Source organism: Callorhinus ursinus, unplaced genomic scaffold (assembly GCF_003265705.2).
Source record: "Callorhinus ursinus isolate GAN/ISIS: 27379988/994484 unplaced genomic scaffold, GSC_fseal_2.0 scaffold2, whole genome shotgun sequence".
In the NCBI taxonomy this organism is placed as follows: Eukaryota; Metazoa; Chordata; class Mammalia; order Carnivora; family Otariidae; genus Callorhinus; species Callorhinus ursinus.
The window spans coordinates 27,948,071-27,975,842 of record NW_027397064.1 but is presented as its reverse complement, the minus strand read 5'-3'; the positions used below and the strand labels follow the sequence as shown (position 1 = coordinate 27,975,842).

The window sequence follows — 27,772 nt, the reverse complement described above, 5'->3', positions numbered from 1 at the left end:
GGGTTCTCTCAGCACGAAAATTGCCATATCTATAATACAACTAAAGCTTGTTTCATTTTGTTGCTTCAGGCTAATAAATGAAGTAAAATAATGGAAAAAAGACCAGAATTTAAGGAAGTCTTTTTTTTTTAAATATATATTCTCTCTTTCAGAGGCTGGTTTAATTGATTTATTTTCCCCGTAAGTGTGGAAGTCAGAAAGTCAGAGTTTCTCATAATAAGACGTAACAGGTAAGTGAATGTTATGGTAGCATTTTGATTTACTGTTTTCATTGATTTCAAGGCTGTGATTTCATTTTAAAGGTTGATTTTAATGAGTAAACTTTTTGTGTGTTGCAGGATCATCTTATCAGAGATACTCAACACATTATAGGATCATTCTGTTACATATTCTCCAACAGACACGAATGTTAAAATAACTAGAATTAAAACTTGATGAAATTATTTCTTACAATTCTGTTCGTACTTTAACAAAACACAGCCAAAAAACTGAAATTGTATTGATTTATTACTTAAAATAATTGTTAATTGTAAACACTTTGTCTCAGTGAATAAATTGGCTGTGTATCAAAGTTACTTGGGGAATTAAAAAAAATTTGAATTCTAGGCTCTTTCTCAGCCCTGCTAAATCAGAATTTTGGGGAATGATTTTGATATTCAGCCTGGCTTGTGAACCACTGCAGTATGTAATGTTGAAGGATTATAGTTTTAAGGGGGTAGGAACTTGGAAACTTTTTTATTTGTAGAGAAATCTCATTTCACCAATTGGAAAAAATTCCTCATATTTAATTTGGTTTATGTGGTTGTCAGAAGAGAAGTGTCTTGTGTTTTAGACACGAATTAGTTGTTACTTTGATTTTTAGCAACTCTTTCAGATAATTTATTTTAAAATCTGCCCCTTTTTGGATTAAGCAGAAAGTACATGTGGTATCTTTGTTCTCATGACAGAATTAGACGTCAGGTGTAACACTGGAGTCTGCTGCTCCCTCTGCCGCTCCCACTGCTTGTGCTCGCGCTCTCTCTCTGTCAAATAAATAAAGAAATCTTTAAAAAGAGAGAGAGAGAGAGAAGAAGATGCACAGCTCTCCTATCTACTCCGGGGTCACCGATGGATTCAGCAGCTCATGGCAGCCTTATCTAATTTCATAATTGTTAGAAAGAAGAGGGGTTCGGACTCAGGGATGCATTTCTGTTTTCTCATATTATCAAAGCTGTTTTCCTCATGGTAGTAAGGAATGATTGTGTTTTTACCATTTCTCTTTTTTTTCAGTTTGAGTATTCCAGGACAGTAGCCACTTGACTTTGGTTATTCACCATGCAGAACAGACAAGGATATTGCAGTTATTGCTGCGTGCGCTATAATAACCTGGAACAGGTGAGAGGGTCCTGCTAATGTGCTTATATCTCAGAAGCCGTCGTTTATTTAATAAATTAAATTCATTTATTCATCCACTGAACAGATCATGTTGTGAACCTTCTCGTTGGTAGACACTGTTTTAAGGTTCTCAGGATATGACTATGAGCCAATCCAGGTCCCTCTTTTCATGAAGCTTACTTTGTAGTGTGGTAAGACGGAAAATAAATAGTCATACATTTTAGTACAAGATATGTCAGATTGGGATAAATGTTATGAGGAAAATAAAAGAGAGAAGAGAGTGCAGTTTTAGATAGGGTGGCCGGGCGAGGTGAAGGAAGTAACATTTGAGTCGAGATTTGAACGAAGTGTGGGGTCCAGGCTTGCTTATCTCTGGGGGAGGCATTCCTAGGTAGCCGGAAGAGAGAAGAAAGACAGAGGCCCCAAGGCGGAGGGGTGGTTAGCGTGCCAACCAAAAGCCAGCAGCCAGCGGGGCGTCGGGGCTTCGGGCTTGGGTGCTGGTCAGGTGGAGGGCAGGCGTTAAGTGAGAGGTGAAGAATTCGGAGGATTAGATTCTATAAGACATCATGGAATAAGGGAAGGACTTGGAAGTTTATGCTTTCACACACAAATCTTTTAAGTTTTGCTGTAGTTAAATGTAGCTTTTTCTCCCTCATATTGTTGCTTGTGTTTTTGGTGTCATAAAAGATTGCCTAATCCGAGGTCATGAAGATTTATGCCTCGTATTTTTCTCTAAGAATTTTATAGTTTTTGTTCTTACATTTAGATCTTTGGTTCATTTCCAGGTAGTTTTTTTTTTTTAATATATTGTGATTTTAATTACCCCCTAAAAGCCCTGTCTCCCACGACAGTCACATTGGAAGTTAGAACTTCAACGAATGAATTGGGGGGGGGGCACAATTCAGTCTGTAGCAATTAAATTGATTTGAGTTTTAGTTGTTAAACCAGTTTTGCATCCCTGGGCTAAATCCCACTTGGTCATAGTGTTTAATCCTTCTGTATGTTCCTGGATTTGGTTTGCCAGCATTTTGTGGAGGATTTTTACATCTGTATTCATAAGGGATATTGTCTGTAGCTTTCTTTTCTTGTGATGTCTTTGGTTTTGGTATTGGAGCTTCATAGAATGAATTGAGTAGTGCTCCTTTTTGTTGGAAGAGTTTGTGAAGCATTGTATATGGACATTTTGAAATAAGTAATCATGGTAATAGTAGCTGTAGTCTTCTGACCGGGATTGTTAACTTGGAAGAGTCTCAAGGTTTTCTTCAGGGTCTAAGCTGAGAATTGTGTCATAGGTGAAGTAGTAATATAACGAAGCTCTGGTCCTGTTAGTGCTAAGCTGTTTTATCATAAGTGATATCCAAGACAAGTTGTAATACATAAAAATTCAGCTGTTTAGTAGTATTTGTTTAATTGTCAGCAGTCATCATTTAAATTCATACTAAGGAAAAGTTTTTATGGTTGTGATTTCTACATCTCTGCCTTTTTACAAAAAAATACTTTCTAATGCTGGTTATAAACATGAGGCAGCAGGTAATAAATCTCAAAGCTCTCTTTAGTGTTTCTGTCACGATTGATAAATTATAGCATCACGTGACTGGAAGATTATTTGCTGAACTTTTGATATTAATAAAACATACTAAATCTTTAACTACAAGCTCTATTCAGTAAGCATTCAGTCTAACTTTTTCTTAAGGTTTAAAATAATTTTTAGACATTTGGATACTCATGCATTAAACAGACATTAAAAAAGACTTTTTTTTTTAGATTTTATTTATTTATTTGACAGAGAGAGACACAGTGAGAGAGAGAACACAAGCAGGGGGGGTGGGAGAGGGAGAAGCAGGCTTCCCGCAGAGCAGGGAGCTTGATGCGGAGCTCGATCCCAGGATCCTGGGATCATGACCTGAGCCGAAGGCAGATGCTTAATGACTGAGCCACCCAGGTGCCCCTAAAAAAAGACTGTTGACAGTCAAAGTAATTTGTGCTAAGTATAAAGGCTTCAGTAAATAAAGAAATGGATAAGTTTCATGGCTCTGGAGAACTTTAAAGGCAATAGAGAAATACAGAGCCTAGCTCTAGGTGAATATTCAACAGAAACAATGGAAGCCAAAAGGTAGAATACAACTACCAACTTATAATTCTATGCTTAAGAAATACATCCTTGAAAAAAAAGGTGAAATAGAAATATTTTCAGAAAACAAAAATTAAAGGAATTTGTTGGCAGCAGACCCTTACTGAAGGAAATCCTAAAAAGAGTTCTTCAGATAGAAGGAAGATGATTCCAGTTGGAAGCTCAGAGAGATGGGAAGGCATGAAGATCAATGGAAAGGTGGTAGGCAATCTAAATGAATAGTATCTTGTAGGAGGGAGTCACAACAGTGGCATAGAAACTGGAAAGAGAGTAAATCAAGTTAAGTCCTTGCTCAAGAAGAGAGTAAAGGTAATAAGTAATTTTAGATCTTGGTAGGTCAGGGCTGCTTGTTATAATCTGTTACCACTAATAGACTAGAAAAAGAGGCTAGCCTATAACTAACTGCCAAGTTAACAGAAAGGGGAAACTTGGAATAAGAAAAAGCAATCCACAAGAAGGCAAAAAGAGGAGAAATAGGGACAATATTGGACAGGCAAGAACAATAAAACACAGATTTAAAAGTAAAAACAGATTAAATCCAAATACACCAGTAGAATATTAAGTGAAAATAGACTTGGTGCTATGAATTAAACTATATTTAATATTTTATTGGAGATTTAGCCAGGGGAATAAGGAAAGAAAAATTAAAACGACAAAGATTAGATAAAAAGAAACAAAACATTATTTTTACACAGTGTGATTGTGGACATAGAAAATTCTAAAGATCTCTGGGTAAACTGTTAGAATTGATAAGTGAGTTTATTTTTTGTTTTTTTATTTTTTAATTTTTTTTTGGTGAGTTTAAAAAGTTTCTTGGGCCAACATAAAAAGAAATTGTATTTTTATTTCCAGTGCCACACAGAAAATGAGATTTAAAAAAATGCTTACAACAGCATCAAAGAACATCAACTCTTCAGGAATAAATATAACAAAATATGTATAAGGTTTTTATATAGAAAAGTATAAACATCGAGAGAAATTTAAGAAAAATTAAATAATTGGTGTGATATACTGTGTTCATGGATTGAGAAAATCAGTATTATAAACATGTCATTTCTCCCCAAACATATATATTGATTCATTGAAATTCCAAACAGAATTCCAGAAAAATTAAGTTTAATGAAAATTAAGCCTATTCTAAAAATATGTATGTACATGCAAAAGGCTAAGAAGAACCAGGATAATCTTGAAGAAGAACAAAGTCAGAAGTAATAGCTATCCAAATTTATTACTAAACTACAGTCTTTAAGACAATGGTGCAAAATTAGAAAGATTATGGAAATAAACCAGAAACTTCAGAAACAGACATGTGGATATTTGATTTGTGACAAATGTGGCACTAAAGAATGGTGAGGATGGGACGTTCTTCAGTAAATGCTACTGGGTCGATTGGCTAGCCATATGGAGAAAAAGAAATGAAACTCTATTACTAAATCATCCTGGATACAAAAGTCAGTGCCAGGTAGATAGATGGTAGATGTAAATATTTTAGGTAAAACAGTCAAGCTTCTAGAAATCAGTAGAAAATCTCCATGATTTTGAGGTAGGGAGAGATTCCTAAATTGGTAACAGAAAGCACCGACAAAAAAATTGGTAAATTGGACTGCAGTTAAGTTAGGAAGCAGTGAGAGATGATTAAAGTAGAAAAGTGCCTTGTAACTATTACTGGAAAACACACACACACACACACACACACACAAATAAACTTTATGAACACCCCACCCAAAAAAAGTGAAAAGGTAAGCCACAGAGAATGATACTTGGAACATAAAATTGAAAGAAGAGCTCATGTTCAGAATAAATAATTTCTGTAGTTTATTAAAAAAAAAACATGCACTTGACAGGAAGAGACTTGGACACGCTCTAAAAGAAGATATCCAGGTGGCCAGGAAAATGAAAAGCTATCACAAAAATTGCAAATTAAAGCAACAGTGATATAACATGAACCCCCCTCTTCAGTAGCTAAAATTAAAGAGACTGACAATGGCAAGTGTTGACGCGGAGAGAGAGGAATGGAAACTATGAAACATTGCTGGGGAGGGTACAAATTGGTACAGCAACTTTGGAAGACTAGTCAACAAGAGGGTACTAAAGCTGAGCATGTGCAAACCTTATGACCCAGAAGTTCCACCCTTAGTAATACACTCAACAAAAATGTATGCACGTGGGCGCCAAAAGTCACATAGAAGAAAGTTTTTTGCAGCATAATTTATGACAGCCATGAGCTGTGAATGATACATCAGGAATGGAATGAATAAATAATATGCGGTATAGTCATATGATGGGATACTATACAGAAATTAAAGCAAACAGACTACCGATGAGTATTACAGGTGTGGAGTGAAAGAAGATGAATGTAAAAGAGCATATACATTGTATGACTACACTTAAATTTAGAAACTTTCAAACCTAATCTATATTGTTAAAATTTAGTAATAGTTAATTTGGGGGAAGAGGAAAGGAATATTTGATTGGTCTGGGACATTAGAAGGGTTCTGAGTGCTCATTAGTTTTTCATGGATAGATGGTTTTGGATGTGTTTATTGTGTGGTAATTTATTGAGCTATACATATGATTTGTGCACTTATCTTTATGTAAATGTCAACTAAGAAAATTTAAAGACGCTGGCACCTTCTGGGCTATATAGTGTGGTGTTTTCTGTGGTTTGTGTCAGTGTAAATTCTCCATTCATGTTGCCTTTTTAAAATTTTTACTGAGGCAGAGAGAGGATGAGGTTGGATTTTAATTGTTTGTTTCCTTGTACCTTTGTTCCCTTCATGAAACAGGTGGGCTAGGGTCCTGGACAATGGGGAGCTTTGAGGCCAGAGGATCTTGAGACTGTCATGATTCAGACTGTTACTGGGGCTAAGGCAGCATCAGAGTAGACCCCGGAAGTCAGCATGGAAGGAGAGAATTCCAGGAGTTGTAATAGTGATCAGGAGCTGGCAGCCCAGTTTAAGTTCTTTCGGCATCTTCACTGTGGTCTTTAAAGTATGACTTTCCCCGGGTATTGTTAAATGAAAACATGTTACTAAATTGTCAGTAACTCATGTTGCAAATATGGCATTAGCAGTAGTGTGATATAGGGAGAGAAGATAAGCTTTAGAGGTAGATGCAGATCGGAATCCTGCCTTAATTGTTACTGGCTAGATACCCGGCTTGGGGCAATTTACTCCAAATCTTTGTGCTTTAATTTCTTTATATCAAAATGGGGACAAGATTCATACTCAGTGAAAATTCGGTGAGATTACTGCGTCGTGAATGGAATAGCACTGTTTGATATGTTATAGGTGCTCAGTAGATGTTAGACTTCTTTCCCATCCCTTTTGATAGCTCACTAAATAATACTTGTGAACACAAACTGTTTCTGTGGAGAGAATTACAAAACAGAATTCTGTGTATTTATTCCAGAATTCTGTTTAAGTGAGGATTTGTAATCTCTGAAGAGAAATGATAGACTTTTTGTGTATTAATCTTCAACTTTTACAAATACAGTGATCCAACCCTCTTCTCTCTTTGAACAGATTTTTATTATAAAAATATTTGCTCGGTACAAATATAAGAATTTATAATAAAAAAATTAAAATTACTTTTTAAAAGATTTTTTAAAATTTATTTATTCATGAGAGACAGAGAGAGAGAGAGAGAGAGAGAGAGGCAGAGGGAGAAACAGGCTTCCCGCTGAGGAGGGAGCCCGATGCGGGACTCGATCCCAGGACCCCGGGATCACGACCTGAGCTGAAGGCAAACGCTTAACCATCTGAACCACCCAGGTGCCCCCCAAAATTAAAATTACTTTTAAATGTACCTCACAGATGTAAATGCTTTTAAGATTTTGGTGTATTTTCTTCCATTGATTTGTCTGTACATTTCATTTTATTTTATTTTTGTTTGTATGTTTTAAAACCACAGTTTTAGGTAAGAGTATACATGTGATTTTTGCATCCCCCATTTTTCTCTTACTATCTAACATTTCTCCATGTTATGTAAAATTTTTTGTATTATTTTAGATAGTTTCATAGTATTACATCTTAGGTCATATTACAGATTTTCCTATTAGACACTTTGGAGATTTCCAGTTTTTTGTTGTTATGCTGTGATAAGCAGCATTTTTTGCATAAAGCATCCACATTTAGGATGATTTCCTTAGGGAGAGATTTAGAGAAATGTAATTACTATATCCAAGGGAAAGATACTTCTATGGTTTTTAGATACACATTTTAGAATTGTTTTGCAGAAAGACTCATCAATTTATACTTCTACCAGGAATATCTAAATGAATCCATTTGTGAAACTCTCACTACTAATGAGTATTACCTGTTTAAAACTGTTTAGTGTGTTTTTTCTTTTTAATAGCATATGTCCAGTGCTCAGCACAGATACTTGACCACACAGAATCGACAGCGGATGGGCACCACTAGCTTGATGGAACGTTTCTTGCAGGACGTGCTCCGGCACCACCCATATCATTCTCAAGAAAGCAGGTAAAGTAGCTGAGTGGAATTCTGTTAGTACAGAGTTATTATATGTTATACTCGATGTTTGTGTGAACTTTCTAGTGCTTCTTAAAATGAATCTTTTCATTAAGGAATATGAAGTGAAATTTTACCTAGTAACTTCTCTGCTGCTATCTGAAAATTTTTCTAGCTTAAATAAGAAATTTCACTCACCACACCATGCTTTTTTCTAAAGAGAAGTCTTAGGGCAATAAATAGTTACACATCATTAAGATGTCCTACTAAGTATGTCATAAGATTAAGCAGGGGTAATGGTGGGGGCAAAAATAGCCTTTAAAAGATCAGGAACAGAGCAGCTGGTGACTGTAGCAGAGTAAGTAAAAACTAAGTCAGTTCCACCTTAACTGAATTATTTGCTAACTGAATCGAAGAGATAGCAAATAGAATTGGCTTTTGAATGATCTGTCAGTGTCTCGATAGCTTTCTCTTGTATCAGTGTTTTGGTTGTTTTAATAAAAACAAATATTTTGATAATATTTAAGAGTTAGTGTCCTTTGTCAAAGAAAAACATTGGTAGAACATTAGTTTAACAACTATGTGCAAGTTTGCAGCTACAGCTGTATGAGATAAAGCAAAACAGATTACTAGCATATCTGTGCAGAATAGTTGAGATAAGCACCAGCAGTAGAAAAAGGATATTTTTGAATGCTTTGCTTTGCAAGTCACAACCCAGAATTTAGCAAATGGAGAAAAAGTTTAAATGGGGAAAAAGTTTAAAAAATGTTCTTTCTCAGTTGTTGGAAAGACAGATTATGTTGGGGTCAGTATAAATTTCCAGTTTATAGCTTGTGTAAGGAGTGCTTCAACAGACATATTTGTACATGCAGCTATTTCTGTGGTGTAGATTCCTAGAACTTGAACTTATGGGCTAAAGTTTCTGAGCCTTAAAAAATACTTTTTTATCTTTTAACCTTTCATTTTGGAATAATTTCAGGCTTACAGAAAAGTCGCAAAACTGGCACAAGAAATTCTTGTATAACTTTCCCCTGACCTCTTCAAATGTTAAATCTAAAATAATGACAGTACAATGATCAAATCCATGAAATTACATCGATGCCATACTGTTTATAGACCTTATTCAGATTTTGTCAGTTGTCTTACTAATGTCCTTTTTCTGGGACCAGGATTCAGTCCAGGATCACACATGGCATTTAGTTGCCCCATCTCCTCAGACACCCTTAATCAGGATCGGTTCCACAGTCTTTGCTTTCAAGCCTTAGACACTGCTGGCCAGTTATTTTGTAGGATGTCCCCAAATTGGAGTATGCCTGACATTTTCTCATGATTAAACTTAGGTTATGCATTTGAACAAGAATAAATTATAATTGGTGTTGTGCCCTTCTCAGTGTATTAAAGAGACCCATGTTGTTGTCATGTCTCATGGCTGGTGATGTTAACTTGGATCACTTAATTAAGGGGCTTCTCTACTATTATGTTACTCTTTTCCCCATTATAATTAGTAAGACTTGTGGAGAAGTACTTTGAGACTCTGTAAATAAATACGCTGTTTCTCATCTTATTTCCACCCGCTTATTGTAAGCATTAATTGATGATTGTTCCCTGAAACAGTTATTACGTGTATTAATTAGTCTTCATGAAGAAGAGCTTTCTTGTTCCCTCACTTATTAGAGTATCTATTTATATCATTATAAACTCATGGCTGTGTCTTCTGTGGGTTTTAATCCTTTACTCTTACTTATTTTCTTGCTCAAGCTGTGTGTGGAACTTTAAAATTCTTGAGACTCTTCCTTAGAAGGCTATGCCAATTTATATACAATTTATATAACATACATATACACCAGTAGTCTATGAGAGCGCTCATTTTTCTGTCACTCTTGCTAACACTGGGATTAGCAACTTCTTCCCTCCCCCCCCATAACATAATAGGCCAAAAAAGCATATCCCTTCGTTAGCCTTTATTTACTTAAGAGTAAAATAGAACATCTTTTTATATATGTTTATTAGCCATATATTTATTTTATGGATTGTTTTTAGATGTTATCTGTTTTTCTATTGAATTGTTTATATATTTTGGATTTGTATTCAATATTTGTAGATAATCGTCCTTTGTATTTTAAATATGTTATAGTTATTTTCCCAACATCTGTCATGTCTTTCATCTGTGTGTATTGTCTTTTACCATATAGAAATTAAACATTTTGACATAACATATGTAAGGGAATTTTCCTTTATGGCTTCTTTCATGTCTTTTTCTTCATGTCCTTATTTCTGCTTTTAAATATTTTTAATCTTCCTGGAATTTGTTATTATATGTGGTGTGAAGTAGGACTTCTTATTTTTTTGTGAAAGTATATTAATTATCTCCACTGATATAAAATGTCACCTGTAAGGGCACCTGGCTGGCTCAGTGGGTAGAGCATGCAACTCTAGATCTCCTGGCTGTGGGTTTGAGCCTCATGTTGGTTGTGGAGATTACTTTAAAAACAAAAAAATGTCACCTGTAACATAAACTAAATTCCTCTATTTGTGTATCTGTATTTTCCCATCAGTATATCTGATTTTGAATTCCATTTTCTTACCTTGAGTTTTTTAATCCCTTGCTAACACATTATTTATATTTATAAACATTCTAAATTGTAGAGTTTATTTTTAAAAATTTCTTCCCTTCCCCCCCTTATCTAGACATTGTAGGTTTTTGTATTATTTTAGCCTTCTTGAAAGTCAGCTCTTGCTTTATTTTTGTTTTCTGTTTATTGGTTTTTCTTTTTCCTAATTAATTTCCTCAAATTTCCTCGGTGGGGGGAATTTGATTATCTTTCTTCCTGAATTAAGTGCTCATTTAGTTAATTTGTGCCTGCTAATTCTTTTTTTAGTGGAAGGTTTAAAAGTGTGAGGTTTCCATTTTGATCACATCTCATAGATTTGATATGTAGTTTTTAAATTTTACTTATAGATTTCAAAAATTTAGCACAAGAATTATATAAAAGAGAGGGTTTTTAATCTTTAATGGTTAGATTTTTAGAGGGCTTTTTTGTTGTGAAATTAGTTTAAAATGAGTAGAAATATTGGGGCACCTGGGTGGCTCAGTTGTTAAGTGTCTGCCTTCGGCTCAGGTCATGATCTAAGGGTCCTAGGATTGAGCCCCCCATCGGGCTCCCTGCTCCGCGGGAAGCCTGCTTCTCCCTCTCCCACTCCCCCTGCTTGTGTTCCCACTCTCGCTGTGTCTCTCTGTCAAATAAATAAATAAAATCTTTAAAAAATAAAATGAGTAGAAATATAGATTGTGATTTCGTTGTTAATTTTAACCACATGCAAATACAGATGCAAATCAAAGCATCTAGATGGTGATTCCTAACTTTTTTGGGATTTTGCCTAATTTGGTTTATGAACCTGCCTTACTTCCTTTTCTTTGTGAAACATACAAGATTAATTTTGAGAATGTTGTGATAGCCTTTAAGACAAATAAATGGAGATGGTCTTCTTAGGGTTCTGAAAAACTAGGGTAAAGTGGTGATTGTACTGCAGTTTTATTGATTAGAGTTCAGAAGTATGAAACCTTCTGGAATTTTTTTGCCCTATCATATTATTCTGATATCTGGGTTAACTTTTTAATTTTACAAATACCAAAAAATGTTCTTTTAGTGTTAATTGTGATAAATTTTTATGGGAAAGAAATAATGATATTTATGACATCTTAAAAAAAGTTACATGTGGCTGACACATGTATATGTTTCTCTTAGATGATTGAAGCATCTCAAATTGAAAAATATATAATAAAGGTATTTTTAGGTGTTAATCTATTTTAAAATTATTTATTTTAAAACATTTATTTTTAAAGATTTTATTTATTTATTTGACAGAGAGAGAGACGGCAAGAGAGGGAACACAAGCAGGGGGAGTGGGAGAGGGAGAAGCAGGCTTCCCGCCGAGCAGGGAGCCCGAGCAGGACCCTGGGATCATGACCTGAGCCCAAAGCAGACGCTTAACGACTGAGCCACCCAGGCACCCCAAAAAACTTATTTTTAATAGACTACATTTTAGGACAGTTTTAGAGCAACAGAAAACTTGAGAAAGTAGTACAGAAGAGTTCCTATATACCCTCTCCACCTAGTTTCCCTGTTACTAACAACTTAGATTAGTATGGCACATTTGTTATAATTAATGAACCAATATTAATACATTAAGTTCTGTAGTTCATTCAGCTGTTCTTAGTTTTTAGCTAATGTCTTTTTCTGTTTCAGGGTCCCATCTGGGATAACCATGTTCCATTAGCTTGTCTCCTTAGACTCCTCTTGGCATTTAAAATTTTTTTCTGGGGCGGGGAGGGGTAAAGGGAGAGGGGAGAGAGAATCTTAAGCAGACTCCACGCCCAGCACAGAATCTGATGCAGGGCTTGCTGTCATGACTGTGAGATCATGACCTGAACTGAAATCAAGAGTCAGATGCTTAACTGACTGAGCCACCCAGACGCCCCTGATTTTAGCCATCCTGACAGTGAGGTGTGAGGTGATATCTCATTGTAGTTTTGATTTGTACTCCCTGATGATGAGTGATGTTGAGCATCTTTTCATGTGTCTGTTGGCCATCTGTATGTTTTCTTTGGAAAAATGTCTATTCATGTCTCCTGCCCATTTTTAATTGGATTATTTGTTTTGGGGGTGTTGCGTTTTATGAGTTCTTTATATAATTGGATACTAACCCTTTATCTGATATGTCATTTGCAAATATCTTCTCCCATTTGGTAGGCTGCCTTTTAGTTTTGTTGATTGTTTTCTTCACTGTGCAGAAGCTTTTTATTTTGATGAAGTCCCAGTAGTTTATTTTTTCAGAGACATATCTAGGAAGAAGTTGCTGTGGCCGATGTCAAAGAGGTTACTGACTGTGTTCTCTAGGATTTTAATGGTTTCATGTGTCACCTTTAGGTCTTTAATCCATCTTGAATTTATTTTTGTGTATGGCAGCATTATCTACAATAGCCAAATTATGGAAACAGCCCAAATGTCCATTGACTGATAAATGGATAAAGAAAATGTGGCACACACGCACATATGCACACTGGAATATTACTCAGCCATAAAAAGAATGAAATCTTGCCATTTGTAATGACCTGGATGGAGCTAGAGTATCACGCTAAGTGAAATAAGTCAGTCAGAAAGACAAATACTATATGATTACACTCGTGTGAAATTTAAGAAACAAAACAAATGAGCAAAGGGAAAAAGAGAGGCTAACCAAGAAATAGACTCTTAACTATAGGGAACAAACTGATGGTTACCAGAGGGGAGGTGGGTGGGGGGAATTGGTGAAATAGGTGATGGGGATTAAGGAGCTCATCATTTGTGATGAGCACAGGGCGTTGTATGGAAGTGTTTAATCACTAAATTGTACACCTGAAACTAATGTTACACTGTATGTTAACTAACTGGAATTTAAATAAAAACTTAAAAAACCCAACAGTGTGTTAAATAATAGCTAACATTTGTGGATGATTATATTTTCCAGGCTTTTAAAAAAATGCTCTTTACATATAACAACTAATTTACTCCTCAAAACAATCTCATGAAGGAAAGTAATATTCCATTCTTTTTTGGGGAGAAAACTGAAGCCTAGAAGGTTATGTAACTTACATAACACTTTTTGCTGTGTTTACCACTCTGATAACTGACAAATGATATATGGCTTCTTTTTTTTTTTTTAACAGTTTTTTATGTTTAGGAGCCATTTGTGTTTATTAAGTAGCAATTGGTGGAGCTGCCTCCACCTTCTGTGCTGATTTCCCTGCCTGCAAATACGTACAGGGTACAGCCTCATGTGATTGCCTTGATTCTTTGTCCTCTAACAAGAGGGCCCAGGATAGAAAGAAAATAACATTATTGTGCCTTTATTGTAACATTTTAAATAGATATTAGAGTATTTTTATGGATTCTCCCCCCTTCCTTTTTAGATCAACCCAAAATGAGAGACTTCTTACGAATACTGCGTCACCTCCTGAAGTGGTTCCTGTTGATGATTCTGTTTCTGAAGGAGCGACTGAGGATGCTGCTGGAGTCAAAGGAGAGAGCTCCACCAAGGGTTTTGAACCTAGTAAAGAGTTGCATTCTAGACCCAGCAAATCTCAGGAATATATACAGGGTGTTTCAGTTAGACCATCAGTTATTCAAAAACTGGAGAAGGGACAACAGCAGCCCTTGGGGTTTGTTCAGAAAATTGGGAGTGGCATGAAAGAATTTAATCCAGTTGGTATTGGCCAAGCTACACATACTAGACCAAGCTTAATATGTCCGTCAGTGATTTCTAGTGCTCCTGCTAGTTGTTTAGCTGGAAGTTCCTTTGATAGACCAGTTACAACTAAAACTACTAGGTTACCAGCTGCAGCCAGTTCAGATTCAGTCAGGAAATGTGACCCAAACACAGTTGACAGATATGTTGAACAGCCAGACAGGGGCTCTAGAAATCCTGTGCTGTCATCCAGTCTAGAAACTTCTTCAGTTTCCTATCAGAAACCTAAAGAACCAAATAGGAAATCATTAGGTACAAATTCAGATGAATTGATTATACAGGAAGATGAAAAATCTCCGTGTAAAACTTTGTCAGCTGGCGCTAAAGTCCGTGAATTTATGGGCACTGAAGGCTCCTTAAAATCTGAATCTCTTTCCAAATTAGCTGTCAACCAAGGAATCAACCTGAATAAAAGTGGCATGCCTTCTAATAAAGGAATCTTTGAAGATGCTACTGCAAAGCACCGTGGGAAATTCTTTTCTGATACGGATCATACCCAAGAGGAAAAGCATTTGGTTTTTAATAAGTCAGCCTTTTTGGGACAGAAGAGCTCAGTGATTTCTGAAGTGAAGTTTGCTCGTGGCTCTCTTCAGTCAGTGTCTGATCAACCCGAAGAGGCTGCGCAAGACCTTTGGAAGGAGGAGCAGATTGACCAAGAAGATAAAAACTATGAATCAAGAGCTTCTGAGATGAGTTTTGACTGCAGTTCCCCTTTTCATTCACCGACTGACGAATCTAAGGTGACTGCCAAAGAAATAAACTTTTCAAAGGAAGCATATGCTGATTTGCAGTGTAAGAATAATAAATCTTTCATTTCTGAAATAAGTTCTGATCGTGACGGCTCTCTTCCGTTGGCTACCAACCGAACTCAAGTAATTGTTAAAGGTGTAAGGGTTCAGAAGGCAAAGCCTATTAGCCTGGTTGATGAAAGCTATGAATCTAGTGATTCTGAGATTAATTTTGAATGTGATGCCTTACTTCAGTCAACCAATGACTACCCCCAACAACCTGCAAAAGAAGTAAACCTTCCTAAGGAGGAACACATTGACTTGGTTGATAAGAACTATGGATCTAGTAGCTCCGAAGTAAGTACTGATTCTCCATTTCCTCTTCAGTCAGTGGGCGACCGACTCCCAGTGGCTGCCACAGAAGCAAAACTTCAGAAGGTTCACATTGGCTTGGTTGATAAGAACTATGGTTCAAGTTGTTCTGAAACAAGTATTGATAATGATGCTTCTCCTCAGTCAGTAGTTGAGCATCCCCACCTGGTTGTCAAAGAAAGAAACCTAAAGGATAGACAGGGCTACCTGAAAGATAAGAACCTTAAACCCAGCAGTGCTAAAGCCCATCTTGATTATGCAGTCTCCCTTGAGACGGTGACTGATGAATCTCAGAGGGCTGTTGAAGAAATACATCTTCTGGAGGAGAAGAATGAACCTGTGGACATGAACTATGATTCTCACGGTTCTGAAATGAGTTTTCACACTGATGCTCGATTAGTGGCTGGCCAATCCGGAGTAATAGTTAAAAAAGTGAACCCTCGAGAAGTAGCTGTTGACTTGGAGGATAAGAGCGTTAAATCTAGCAATTCTGATCAAAGTTCTGATTCTCGTGCTTCTCTTTATCAGTCAGCTAGTGATCAACGTGAAATAAGTCTGAAAGAGTTAAATGTTGACATGGAAGTTAAGAGCTATGGGTGCTCCAGTTCTGAGTTGACTTTTGAATCTGATCCCCCTGCCATGTCAGGTACTGAGCAGTCTGAGATGGACATGGAAGAAATAAGAAAAAGGCACATTAACTTGGAAGGTGAGCACTCTGGGTCAAATAGTTCTGCAATAACTTTTGATTCTGATATTCTTCTTCGCTCAGGAGTTGACCAGTCTCAAGTGGCTATTTATGTGGAGGAACCCAGTCCTCTGGAAAACAAGACTAATAAATCTTGTGTTGCTGAAATAACTTTAGATTCTGATATACCTGTTCATTCGGGGACTAATCAACCGGAACTGGCTGTTAAAGACATAATCATTCAGAAAGAAGAATATATACACGTAGGGAGGAAGAATGAAGAACCCAGTGGTTCTGAAATAAGTTTGGATTTTTATGTCCCTCCTCATTCAGTGACTGACCCTCCTGAAGTAGCTATGGAAAAGCTAAATCTTCAAAAAGAAGAGCAGATATACTTAGAAAATAAGGATAATGAACCTAGTGGTTCCAGATTAAGTTTGGATTATGGTATTTTTCATTCAATGACTGGACATTCTAAAGATCCCATTAAAGAAATGAACCTTCAGGAAGAGCACATACACTTGGGAAATAAAGGTAATGTGCCTAGTGTTTCTGAAATCAGTTTGAAACCTGACATTTCTTATCATTTAATGACTGATCATCCTAACATAGCTGTTAAAGAGATAAGCCATCAGAAAGAACACATACACTTACAAGATAAGGATAATGCACTAAGTGTTTATGAAACAAGTTTGGATTCTGGTGTCCCTCTTCATCAGTCAGTGACTCACAAGCCCGAAACAGCTGTTAAAGAAATGTGGCTTCAAAAAGAAAGACATGCTAAATTCAAAAGTAAAAGTGCTAAATTTAGTGGTTCTGAAACAGAGTCTGACATCCCTCATTATTTAGTGACTGAACCTCAGATAGCCGTCAAAGAAATCAATGTTCAGAAAGAAGCACATGTTCTAGAAAAAAAGAGTGATAACTATAACAGTTCTGGAATAATGTTTGGTTCTGATGTCCTTCCTCACTTAATGACTGAAACACCTCACATTGCTGTTTTGAAGGAGGACCATGTTGCCCCAGAAGGTAAAAGTACTGGCTCTAGAGGTTTTGCAGTAAATTTGGATATTGGTGCCCCTCTTCATTCAGTCATTGGCCAACCTCAGCTTACCCGCTTGAAGGAACAGAATGTTCATCTGGAAGATAAAAAGCGTGAATCTAGTCATTGTAAAATAAGATACGATTCTGGTGACCCTCTTCAGTTATTGACTGGACAATTTCAGGAAGTGGTTAAGAAAACAAACCTGAGGAAGGAAGGGAAAGTTGTAATGAAAAATAAAATGGTTCAAACTAAAGGTTCTAAATTAATACGTGCTTCTGGTGTTTCTCTTCAGTCTGTGGCTGATAAGCCCGAAGGGGCTATTAAACGAGTAAACCTTGAGAACGAAGGTCATGTGAACGTGGAAGATAAGAACAGCCAATGTAGTGGCTCTGAAATGAGTTTGGATTCTGATTTCTTGGTTGAGTCAATAATTGATCAACCTCAAATAACTATTTTGGATCAGGACCATATTGAGCTAGAAGATAAGCACAGTCAATCTGGTGGTTCTGAAATGAGTTTTGACTCTGAGGATCCTCTTCAGTCAGTGGCTGAGCAGGTTAGAGAAACTGTTAAAGAAATAAGCCTTTGGAAGGATGAAGTTGATGTGGAAGATAAGAGGGATGAACCCAAGGGTTTTGAAATGGTGTATGATTCTAATGTCCTTTTTCAGTCAGTGGCTGCCCAAACTGAAGAAGTCGTTAAAGGGATGAACCTTTGGAAGGAGCATGTTGACTTGCAAGGGAAGATTGTGGAACCTAGTGATCCTAAAATAAATTTTGATTCTAATGAATCTCTTCAGTCTGTGGCTAATGAAATTCAAGATGCTATTGCAGAAATAAATCTTCTGAGGGAAGGACATGTTTGTCTGGACGATAAGGGCTATGAACCCAGTGATTCTGAAATAATTTATGTTTCAGATGTCCCTCTTCAATCAGTGGTTGAGCAACCACACCTTTTGGAAGGGGAACATGCCAATTTGGAAGATAAGAGCAATATCGCCTGTCCTGAAATAACTTTTATTTCTGATGATCATCTTCAGTCAGTGGCTGACCAGCTTCAAAAGTCTGTTAAAGAAGTCAGTCTTTGGAAGGAAGACCATATTTACCTGGAAGATAAGAGCTATAAACTAGGTGACTTCGAAGTAAGTTATGATTCTGATGTTCCTGTTCACTTCGTGACTGATCAGTCTCCTCTGGCTGTCAAAGAAATAAACTTGCAAAAGAGGGGTCATCATGACCTAGAAGATAAGAGTTGTGGACCCAGCGTTTCTGAAATAAAATGTGATTCTGGTATTCATTTTCAGTTAGAGGTTGACCAATCTCAAGTGGTGTGCAAAGAAATAGATCTTCCTAAGGAAGGGCATCTTGGCATGGAAATAAAGAGCAGTGAACCTAGTGATTCTGAATTAATGTGTGATTCTGATGTCCCTCTTGAAATAGTGGTTAATGAACTTCAAGTGTCAGTTAAAGAAGCAAATCTTCGAAAGATGCTATTTGTGGACCTGGTGACCAGTGATAGTGATTGTGAAGTGATTGCTGAGTCTGATATGCCTTTTCAGCCAGTGATTGACTCACCTCACATGACTGTCAAAGAAATCAATTGTATAAATACAGAAGGTTATGATCTAGAAGGTGAGTGCTGTGACTCTTGTGGTTCTGAAATAGGATATGTTTGTGAAGCCTCTCCTCAATCACTGGTACACCAATCCAAAGAGACTTTCAAAGTAGTAAACCAGAAGAAAGACTATATTATTCTGCAGGAGTCAAGCTGTGAGTCTTATGGTTCTGAAATAAATTTTCAAATAGATCCCCCGGATCGGTCTGTGACTCTCTCATCACAAGGGTCTGATAAAGAAATGGTCAAATACATTGACTCAGAAGAGAAGAGTTGTGGTTCTGATAGTCCTAAAACAAATTTCAAATGGGAAGACGATTCTCAGCCAATGGCTGACCCGCTTCAGGAAGAAGACAAAGGAATCAACATTTGTCAGAGGAAAGGTCTCGAAACTATTGGCCGAAAAGATAAGCACTGTGAATCTACTGTTTCTGCAGTGCGTTGTAATGCCTCTTCTGGGTCAGCAGTCCATCAAAGGGCTAGTAAAGGAAAACTACTGAAGCTAAAACATGCAGATCCAGAAAGTATGAGCTGTGAACCATGTGGTTCTGGAATGAGTTTTCAGTGTGATCTCTCTCTTCAGTCTGACAATGACCAGCCTCAAGAAGCTGTTCATAAAAAGGGACTGTATAAGAAGATGTCTCTGGACCTAGAAGAAACAAACCGCGATTCCCATTCAAGCTCTATTTTCGTGGTTGATCCTGTCAGGAACCTGGAAAAGGCAAAGGAGGTAATAGAAGAAAATCCGGATGAACCTGTTCTTGAAGCCTTGCCTCATGTCCCTCCTTCATTTGTAGGGAAAACATGGTCTCAAATAATGAGAGAAGATGACATGAAAATTAATGCTCTTGTCAAGGAGTTTAAGGAGGGTCGTTTCCACTGTTACTTTGATGATGACTGTGAGACCAGGAAAATAAAAAAAAAAAATTTGAATGAAGGAAAAAAGATTACCTGGACTGACCCGAGTCAGGACACTGCAGCAATTCAAGTTCTTTCAGATTGTGATGATAATGCAGGTGGCATTTCAGATACTGATGACTTTTCAGTGGCCTTAGATAAATCTAGCCATCATTCTACAGTAAAGAGGCCTTATTATGAACAATCATGGCGACTGGCTTCTCGATGTCAGGCTGTAAAAGTCAGCCATGGAACTCAAACCAATTTCACAAACCAGTCAGACACACAAGACAGTGGACAGGAGGACGACTCACCAACGGGGAAGCGTTCGCTTCTACAGGACAAAAAAACAAAAAAGAAAGTGAAAATTGGGACACTTGAATTTCCTGAAACATGTACTAAAGTTTTGAAGCCTTTGCAACCCAATGCCTTAGTCTACGTTATTTCTTCAAATATGAAATTTCAGGACAGTGAAACTGCCAACTTCTCTAAAAAATACCGCACCCCCAGAAGTCGAGATGTTAGCATAGAGTACAAATATAAACGGAGCTCCTTTAATTACTATGACCCATTGAATAAGAAAATTGTAATTAATCCTCCACTGAGCATAGATGTATCAGACCCTGACAGAACTAACTGGCTTCAGGCTCATCTTAGCGACCTGAGCTCCAGTTCGGGCGAGGAAGATGCTGAAGACTGTGACCCAACAGCTGTTTTGACCATAAGGGATGAATTACTGGCCTATCCGGGGGCCCCCGTTTCTCCTGAGCCAATGCCAAGACCAGGGACTTCGAGCGCTGGTGCAGCTCCAAAGGAAAGTAATTTCCAGGTAACGCTTGTCGACCGCGATGCCGCCGGGACCTCTTCAAAAGCAGTTACCCGTAAGTTCTTAGAAGGTAGAAAGAAAATTCAGAGGCGGAGGATGACGACGAACGATAATAAGCCAGGTGTCCCCCAGAAGGTTTATAAACCAATTAGTCTCCACCCACAACCCAGAATCGCTTCAGAAAAACGGCCAATTTGGATTCAGACCAAACTAAATGATATAATTCGGAAGTATCTTTCAAAATACTCGGCCTTCTTGCGTCGCAAATATCAGTCCAGGAGCGCCTTTATTAGACTGCATCTGAAGAAGAAGAACCGCGACGTCACCAAGTTAAAGAAAGCGAAGAGCCCCACCCACATGGTTTTGAGGTCGTCGGTTTCGCGGGTTCCCTCGGGTCCGCCGGGTTCCTCGGTGCCGCCGGGTCCGCCGGGTCCGCGGGGTCCGCCGGGTCCGCCGGGTCCGCGGGTGGCGGCTGCTGAGGAGCAGTTAATCGCTGCCCCCGGCTCTACTCCCAAGCAGCCTGGGCAGGGTTCTTGCCCCGCTGCAGGAAGAAAGAGGAATGGTGGTAAAAAACGCCCGAGGAAGAAAAGAAGAAAGCTTTCTCGACCTGTGAAGATATATGCTTTGAGAAGCTTATATTCTCAGGTACCATACTCTGATAGGATGAGGACTCGGCTATCAAACAAACCGCGGGCTAATGAGACCACCTAGAAGTGTTGAGGCTAGCTGAGGATTCAGTACTTCACTTGAAATATATTTGTGCACATAGCTTTCCCAGCTTTGGTGAAAAAAATGTACCTTCAACTATTTTGCTACAGACATTATTTTTCAGAACTTTTATAATTGATTTAAAATTAGTGTTTAAGGTCCTTTCTTTTTTTTTTTTGAGAGTTAAACGCATCCTTCGTCCATTTGCCGTAGAAGAGCTTCATCTTAATTTATATCCATCATTTAGCACAGTGTATATACACTTTTTTCTCCCTCAAATCATGTCCCTCTTACTTATTTTTCATGATTGTATTTCATGTCAGCAGGTTATAATATTGCAAAAATGAATGTGGCAAACATTAAATGCTATCTTATTTTTCCTTTTTAAAAACTTAAACAAAGGAATATGTACTTCTGTGCGTTTCAGAGTGGCATTGTCAAAATCGTATTCTAACTGGATAATTAAAAAAAGAAGAAACTAGAATAAGTTATCTCCACTTTCGAGTGAGGTTGATTTAAGTAATCACAAAATATAATTGATCTTTCTTTTAAAAGCATCCAAGGAAACGAGATTCCATAATCTTTACTCCAGTTTTTAAAAACTGCCTAGCGATTTTATATACATAAACAAACTCCTTCTTCTTCATTTAAATTGGATTTGCAAGTCTCTGACTTTCCTTATTTGGACACATGCATATATACGATCTCTGTAGGTTTTTCTTTAGCATTATTAGATCTTAAGGGGAAAATGATCTTGCCAGTGTAATTATGTTTTCTACCACCTTTATTCCCCTCCACCCGAAGTGCTGGTGGTTTGATATGAAAATCTGGGTTGTCTTTATGGCCTTACCTCTTAAAAATATTTCGGCCACTATCACATCATTTTCTGTAATTATTGAACTGAAATTGAACTGAAATTATTGGTTTGGTAATTTGGGCAGACCATTAATTGTCATTAACAAATTCTTTGTAAGCTTAATATTTCAAAAGATCTAATAAAACAGATAACCTACGTGGAGGCCAGTTTTGCAAGGGAAAAACTACATATTTGTATATTCGTTTGGCTTTCCTTAAACTTGCTAACTGATTTTAACAGTTAAAACAAAAGACGCTAAGGTAAGCAGTTGGGTCTGAGATACTCAGAATATGTTAAAGATCCTTTATTCAGAGACAGTGGTTGAGCTGGTACAGACACATCCAATTACCCTGTTAAGACAAGGATCCTGGATCCTTTTCTGTCGTTAATGTTAAAGGAAACATGAATTTCAACTATCTTGTATAAACCACATTTTATCGAAACTAGATCAGTGTACCATGATTTCAGAGATAAAAATGTGTTACTTTAGAATTAATGAAATACAGTGTAACAGTTGGTGTCTAAATGTAGTTTTATTTCAGGGGCCGTTTTTAACCTGTGGGTATGTTATGATGGTGTTCTGTTGTAATTTCTTTACTTTTAATTTTAAAACAATAATCTGTTGAAAAACAAATGGGCAAATGTTTATATTTTTAGTTGCAAAGCAACTTCAATCTTGCCTCATATACAAACATTTTAATTCCCTTTCTTAAAATAGTACTATGGGGCACTAATTTAAAATAACCCTCCAATTTTAATTTAGAAAAAAAACTGTCCTACTGATTAGGAAGTAAACAAACAGTTAATATGTAAAAATATTCTATTTGTGGATATTGGTGTCTTTTTTTTCCTGTAAAATAGACACGGTAATTTCCTTAAGTACTATAAGTAGGCATTCTGGATGCTTTAGGTTTAAGTTAAAAAGCAGGAGATCATCTGGAAATAATGTACTCAATGATTATGATGTGTCATATCTATGTGATTGCATCACGTAGAGAGGACAGTTCTTATAAGTCATATGATTAAAAGCAGTTAAAAAATTTTACTACTTTTTTCACATTGGAGACTTCTAAATACCATTTTTTTGAGAAAAAAGGTTTATATTTAAAATTTATATTACTAAAAATATCAAAGTGTAATACAGTCCTGATTATTTTTTTTTAAACATTTTGGAATTGTTTATAAGTTCCTATAGTCATTACTTTAGACAAGCTTGAAAACTTGAAACTGGAAAAATTATAATTTAAATTAAATTAGAAATGAATTATTTTCAGAATTTGGTAGGATACAAGATGTGCCCCTTTGTCAAAATATGTTTTGGCTTCATTTGCTGATTAGATGAAACAGTTGGATGTTTTTTGTGTATTCAAGAGTGCATTAAATTCTTTTAATAGTGAAAAATCAAGTTATAACCACAATGAATATTTTATTAATCTTGTCCTTGTTCAGTATCTTGCATAAATTTTTATTATAATTGTCCCAAGTTATACAGTGTGTGGACAATATTGTGTGAAGTGTGTTTTGCATTTGTGCATTTAAATTATTTGTGTAATTAGGGCTCTGAGTGACACTTTTTGGTAAAGAGAAACTATATTTAAATATTCAAGCAAGTATATATTTCCATGTAAAGCTAATGTGAAGACTAATGTATTTTTTATAATGCAGTTTAAAGAGTAAATTTGTTTTCAAAGTTGCCAAGATAAAATTTATCAAATATTGAAATTTGTCTCTACTTTCTCCTCATGTTAGGAAGTTTTTCTGGGAATACTTAAGGAATCAGAGAATAATGAAAACAAGTTCATTTTATAAATGGTCTTAGAGATAATAAATAAGAGAATATAAATGTTGATGCTGGTGAGGAAATAGTTTAACCAAAGATATACAGGTATGTTCATGGAGTACTTATTTCAAAGGATTAAAATTAAACAACTATTTATTTCTCTGGTGGAGTAGCGGGTTAGCAACTTTTCACTTTGTATACCTGTATTTGAAAGAGTCAGTGAACAGGACTGAGTTCAGGAGGCAGAAGCTACATCATTATTTGACACCTGCTGGGAAGAGAGAACTTCAGGGCCTCCAGTATCATAGTGTATGTTACAAAGGACAAGAAAACATGGAAAAGTATACATATGTCACTGAGGTTGGGGCCTTGGGCCTCAATAGTATTGATTTCTGGGTTTTTTTGGTCCAGGATTATATTGCTGAGATGTAACAACAGCCTACTCTCTGTGATTAAAAAATTACTAAAGTAAAAATATGTGATGGATGTCCATATTCACTAAAGGACTTTTATGTATAGAAATAAAATGTGGAACATACTGAAAAATCATGTAATTAGGGAATTAACACATCAAAATGTCAACTTGAGAAGATGAGAGGCTGAGGAAGAGTCTCAACATTTCCTTAAACTTTATTTAGACCCACAATATTAGGGAAATGATATAGTAAGTTTCCTTTGTTCTTCTTATACTTTATATGTATATTTAAAAAGTTCTCCCAACATAGTTTAAACTGTTTACCTTGATTAAGGAATAGGTCTAGGATGAACTATAATTTGTTGCTGAATCTTTAAATAAGTATGAACTTATACTTTATTTACATTTATAATTTATTATATGCATGTTGTTTTTTTACATGCATTTTATTTTCTAAGTTTTTAAGCTGGACGTGTGTGTGTGTGTGTGTGTGTGTGTGCGCGTGTGCGCGCGTGTGCGTGCGTGTCCATCTTGAGCCCTTACTTACTAAGTGCCGGGCATTGTTCTGAGCTTTTAACCTGTATTATCTCATTTGATCTTCAAAGAGCCCTATGAGTTAGGTACTGTGATTGTCACTAAATAGCTCTATGCCTCAATTTTGGGATTACAAATGAGTTGTTATTTACTGTATTCAGATGGGGATTACAGTCAATCCCCAGTGCCAGGACACCACTAATCTACTGTCTGTATAGTTTAGCCTTTTCTGGACATTTCATGTAAATGGCATCATACAATATGTGGTGTTTGTGTCTGGCTTCTTTCATTTACTATAATGTGTTTGAGGGTCATTCATGTTGTGGCATGTTATCGGTATTTTGTTCTTTTCTTTATTGCTGAATAGTATTTATAATTAGTTTTTAATGAAGCTGGTAACAGAATGCTGGTCTCCTGATAAATATGATAAAAAGCTGTTAGGCTTGAGGCTAGCTGTTCCTTTATGACTCTCATACCTGTTACCCTTGATTATTACCCCAATTCCAAGACCAACTGGATATCTGCCTTTTTAAGTGCCCTTATCCCATACTTGAATGCTTTATACTCCCTCTGTCTTTGATTCTTACTCCCTTTACTGCCCATCTTGGCATTCTTTTCACTGTGCTTTGTGAATTCTCATTTTCACTGTCAACACATTATCCTGTGTTTTCTCAATGTTTTCACAGTGGATTGCTTGAAGGTAGCTGAACTGAGAATCACATCCAAGTCAGCCATTCTCCTCCTCTCCACGGGCTGGAGAGCCAGGCAGTGTTGGTGATGGTGCTGGTCATGGTGAACGTTCTTTACAATTACGCTTCTCCATAACTCCAGTACACACCATCAAAATCAAGAAATCAGCCTTGATATGGTATAACTCTACTCCACAGACCTCATTTGGATTTTTCAGATTGTTCTAAAATTTCCTCCAGAGGTCCAGGATTTGACCCAGGATCACACACTGTCATGACTGTTCAGTTTCCTTCTGATTGGAGCAGTTCCTCAGCCTTTCTTTGTATTTAATAACTTGACATTTTGAAGTGTACAAACCAGTTTCTTTGTGGAATGTCCCTCAGTTTGAGTTTGTCTGGTGTTTCTTTATAGTTAATGCTTTGCGGGGGGGGGGCAGAAATTCTGTGGACTTTTCAATGTATCATAACTGCAGCCATGTGATGTCAGTTTGAATAAAAGTGGTGATTGAAAATATCCAGTCTTTGACTTTATCTTAGTGGAAGAACTTTTAATAATTGGAAATGGGGTAGTTGTGGGTAAGTTGAGATATCAACAGTTAGTTTTTTCACAGCTGAATTTTGAGACAGTTGGGACAGAAAATTTTGTTATTTATCATCCAACTCATACATAAGACAGGAGCTTATGTGTACACTTAACAAATACTACTCTCCATAACGTCAGCACCTCTGGTCCTATGCTAAGTCCTCTGGTGGGTGCCACGGATCCAAGCATCAAGCACACAAGCCTCTAGTTACTCACTTTCATTAACGGTTATGAATGGAAGAGAATTTCAGTAGTGGTAAGTTAGAGAACCTGCAGCATAATTCTTAACACTTTTCAAAAGATCGCTAATAAACCTATATAGGTAACACAGGATACTGCTATCTGGCATGGAAAAATTTCTCAACTTTCTGCACTGAGACCATTTGCAAGGCATTGCTCATCATTATCTGGAAAGATTGCTTTCCTGTGTTTGCATTATTATGAATAGTCTCTCCTGTGTTGGTTTGATGCATCAAGATGAATCGTTACATAGACTCCCTTAGTTATTTGGGCACAGAAAAGACTTCCCTTATAAGGACAAGTCGATATATTCATCAGCTGTTTAGGTTTTGAGTTGAGCTATTGTCAGCTCTTTTGAACTGGAAAAACAGGGTTTGTTAATTTTTTTGGAGAGTTGTTAATAGTGATCACAGATAATGAATACATGATATTATATCTGTTGAGCTGAAGTTATTTTATGAGATGAATGGCCACTTGATCTACCATGATTATTTCACTGTACCAAATGGTGGTAGCCTCGTAACATTATTACTATAGCTTCACACAGTGTCCTTACATCTAGAATATATTTAAGTGAATATTTGGGGGGCATTGATGGCTCTCTAGAGTCAGAGAAGCCACTTGATCCTTGTAAGTCATAATTTTCAGGTTTTCATTCTGGGTATACCACTTCACATATCTATAACCTAGCAGAACTACAAAGTTCTTTTTTTCCTACAGAGAATCTCAAGTCCAATATGAAAAGTTGCATGACAATGTGTGACAGTCTTTTGAGAACAAACAGTAACCCCAAATTGCCCAGCATAATCAGTAGCGACTGCCAGGTAGCATTTGGAGCTAGGACTTTCTTCAACTGTGCTGAATGATCGTGTGAGGTGGCAGAACATAAGGATAGTTTTAAGTGGCAGAGTGGAGGGGTGGTGTGTGTGTGTTGGGGGGGTAAAAAAAGGTGGCAGAATAAAAACAAAGCTAAATTTTATTTATATTTATTTATTTATATTTATTATATTATTTATAACCAAGTGGTCCTTTTAAAAGTTGATGATAGTGGGCGCTTGGGTGGTGCAGATGGTAAAGGGTCTGACTCTTGGTTCCGGCTCAGGTAACGATCTCAGGGTTGTGAGATGGAGCCCCATGACTGGCTCCTCGCTCAGCATGGAGTCGGCTTGAGATTCTCTCCTCCACCACTCTCTCTCTAAAGTAAATACATCTTTAAAAAAAAATTGATGATAGCTCGGCCATTTTTAATATGTTTGGATCACCTGATTAAATGACCTCACATTTTTTTTAAAGATTTTATTTATTTGACAGAGACACAGCGAGAGACGAACACAAGCAGGGAGAGTGGGAGCGGGAGAAGCAGGCTCCCCGCTGAGCAGGGAGCCCGATGCGGGGCTCGATCCCAGGACCCTGGGACCATGACCTGAGCCGAAGGCAGACGCTTAACGACTGAGCCACCCAGGCGTCCCTAACATTTTTTTAAATTTTATTTATTTATTAGAGAGTACGAGTGGGATGGGGAGGGGAAGAGGGAGAGG

General features: G+C 36.9%; 1 protein-coding gene across 5 annotated transcripts in view; it reads left to right on the top strand.

The window, feature by feature from the left end:
- Positions 1–25,925, top strand: part of ZDBF2 (zinc finger DBF-type containing 2) — a 31,480-nt gene extending 5,555 nt beyond the window's left edge. For all 5 annotated transcript variants that reach the window (XM_073879542.1, XM_073879553.1, XM_073879551.1 and 2 more), the window contains exons 3-6: positions 153–230; positions 1,270–1,374; positions 7,862–7,989; positions 13,928–25,925. In XM_073879542.1, the coding sequence (XP_073735643.1) occupies positions 1,315–1,374; positions 7,862–7,989; positions 13,928–21,140 (7,401 nt within the window). In that variant the 5' untranslated portion in view covers positions 153–230; positions 1,270–1,314 and the 3' untranslated portion in view covers positions 21,141–25,925. The remainder of the gene's footprint in view (positions 1–152; positions 231–1,269; positions 1,375–7,861; positions 7,990–13,927) is intronic.
- Positions 25,926–27,772: the final 1,847 nt, after the last annotated feature.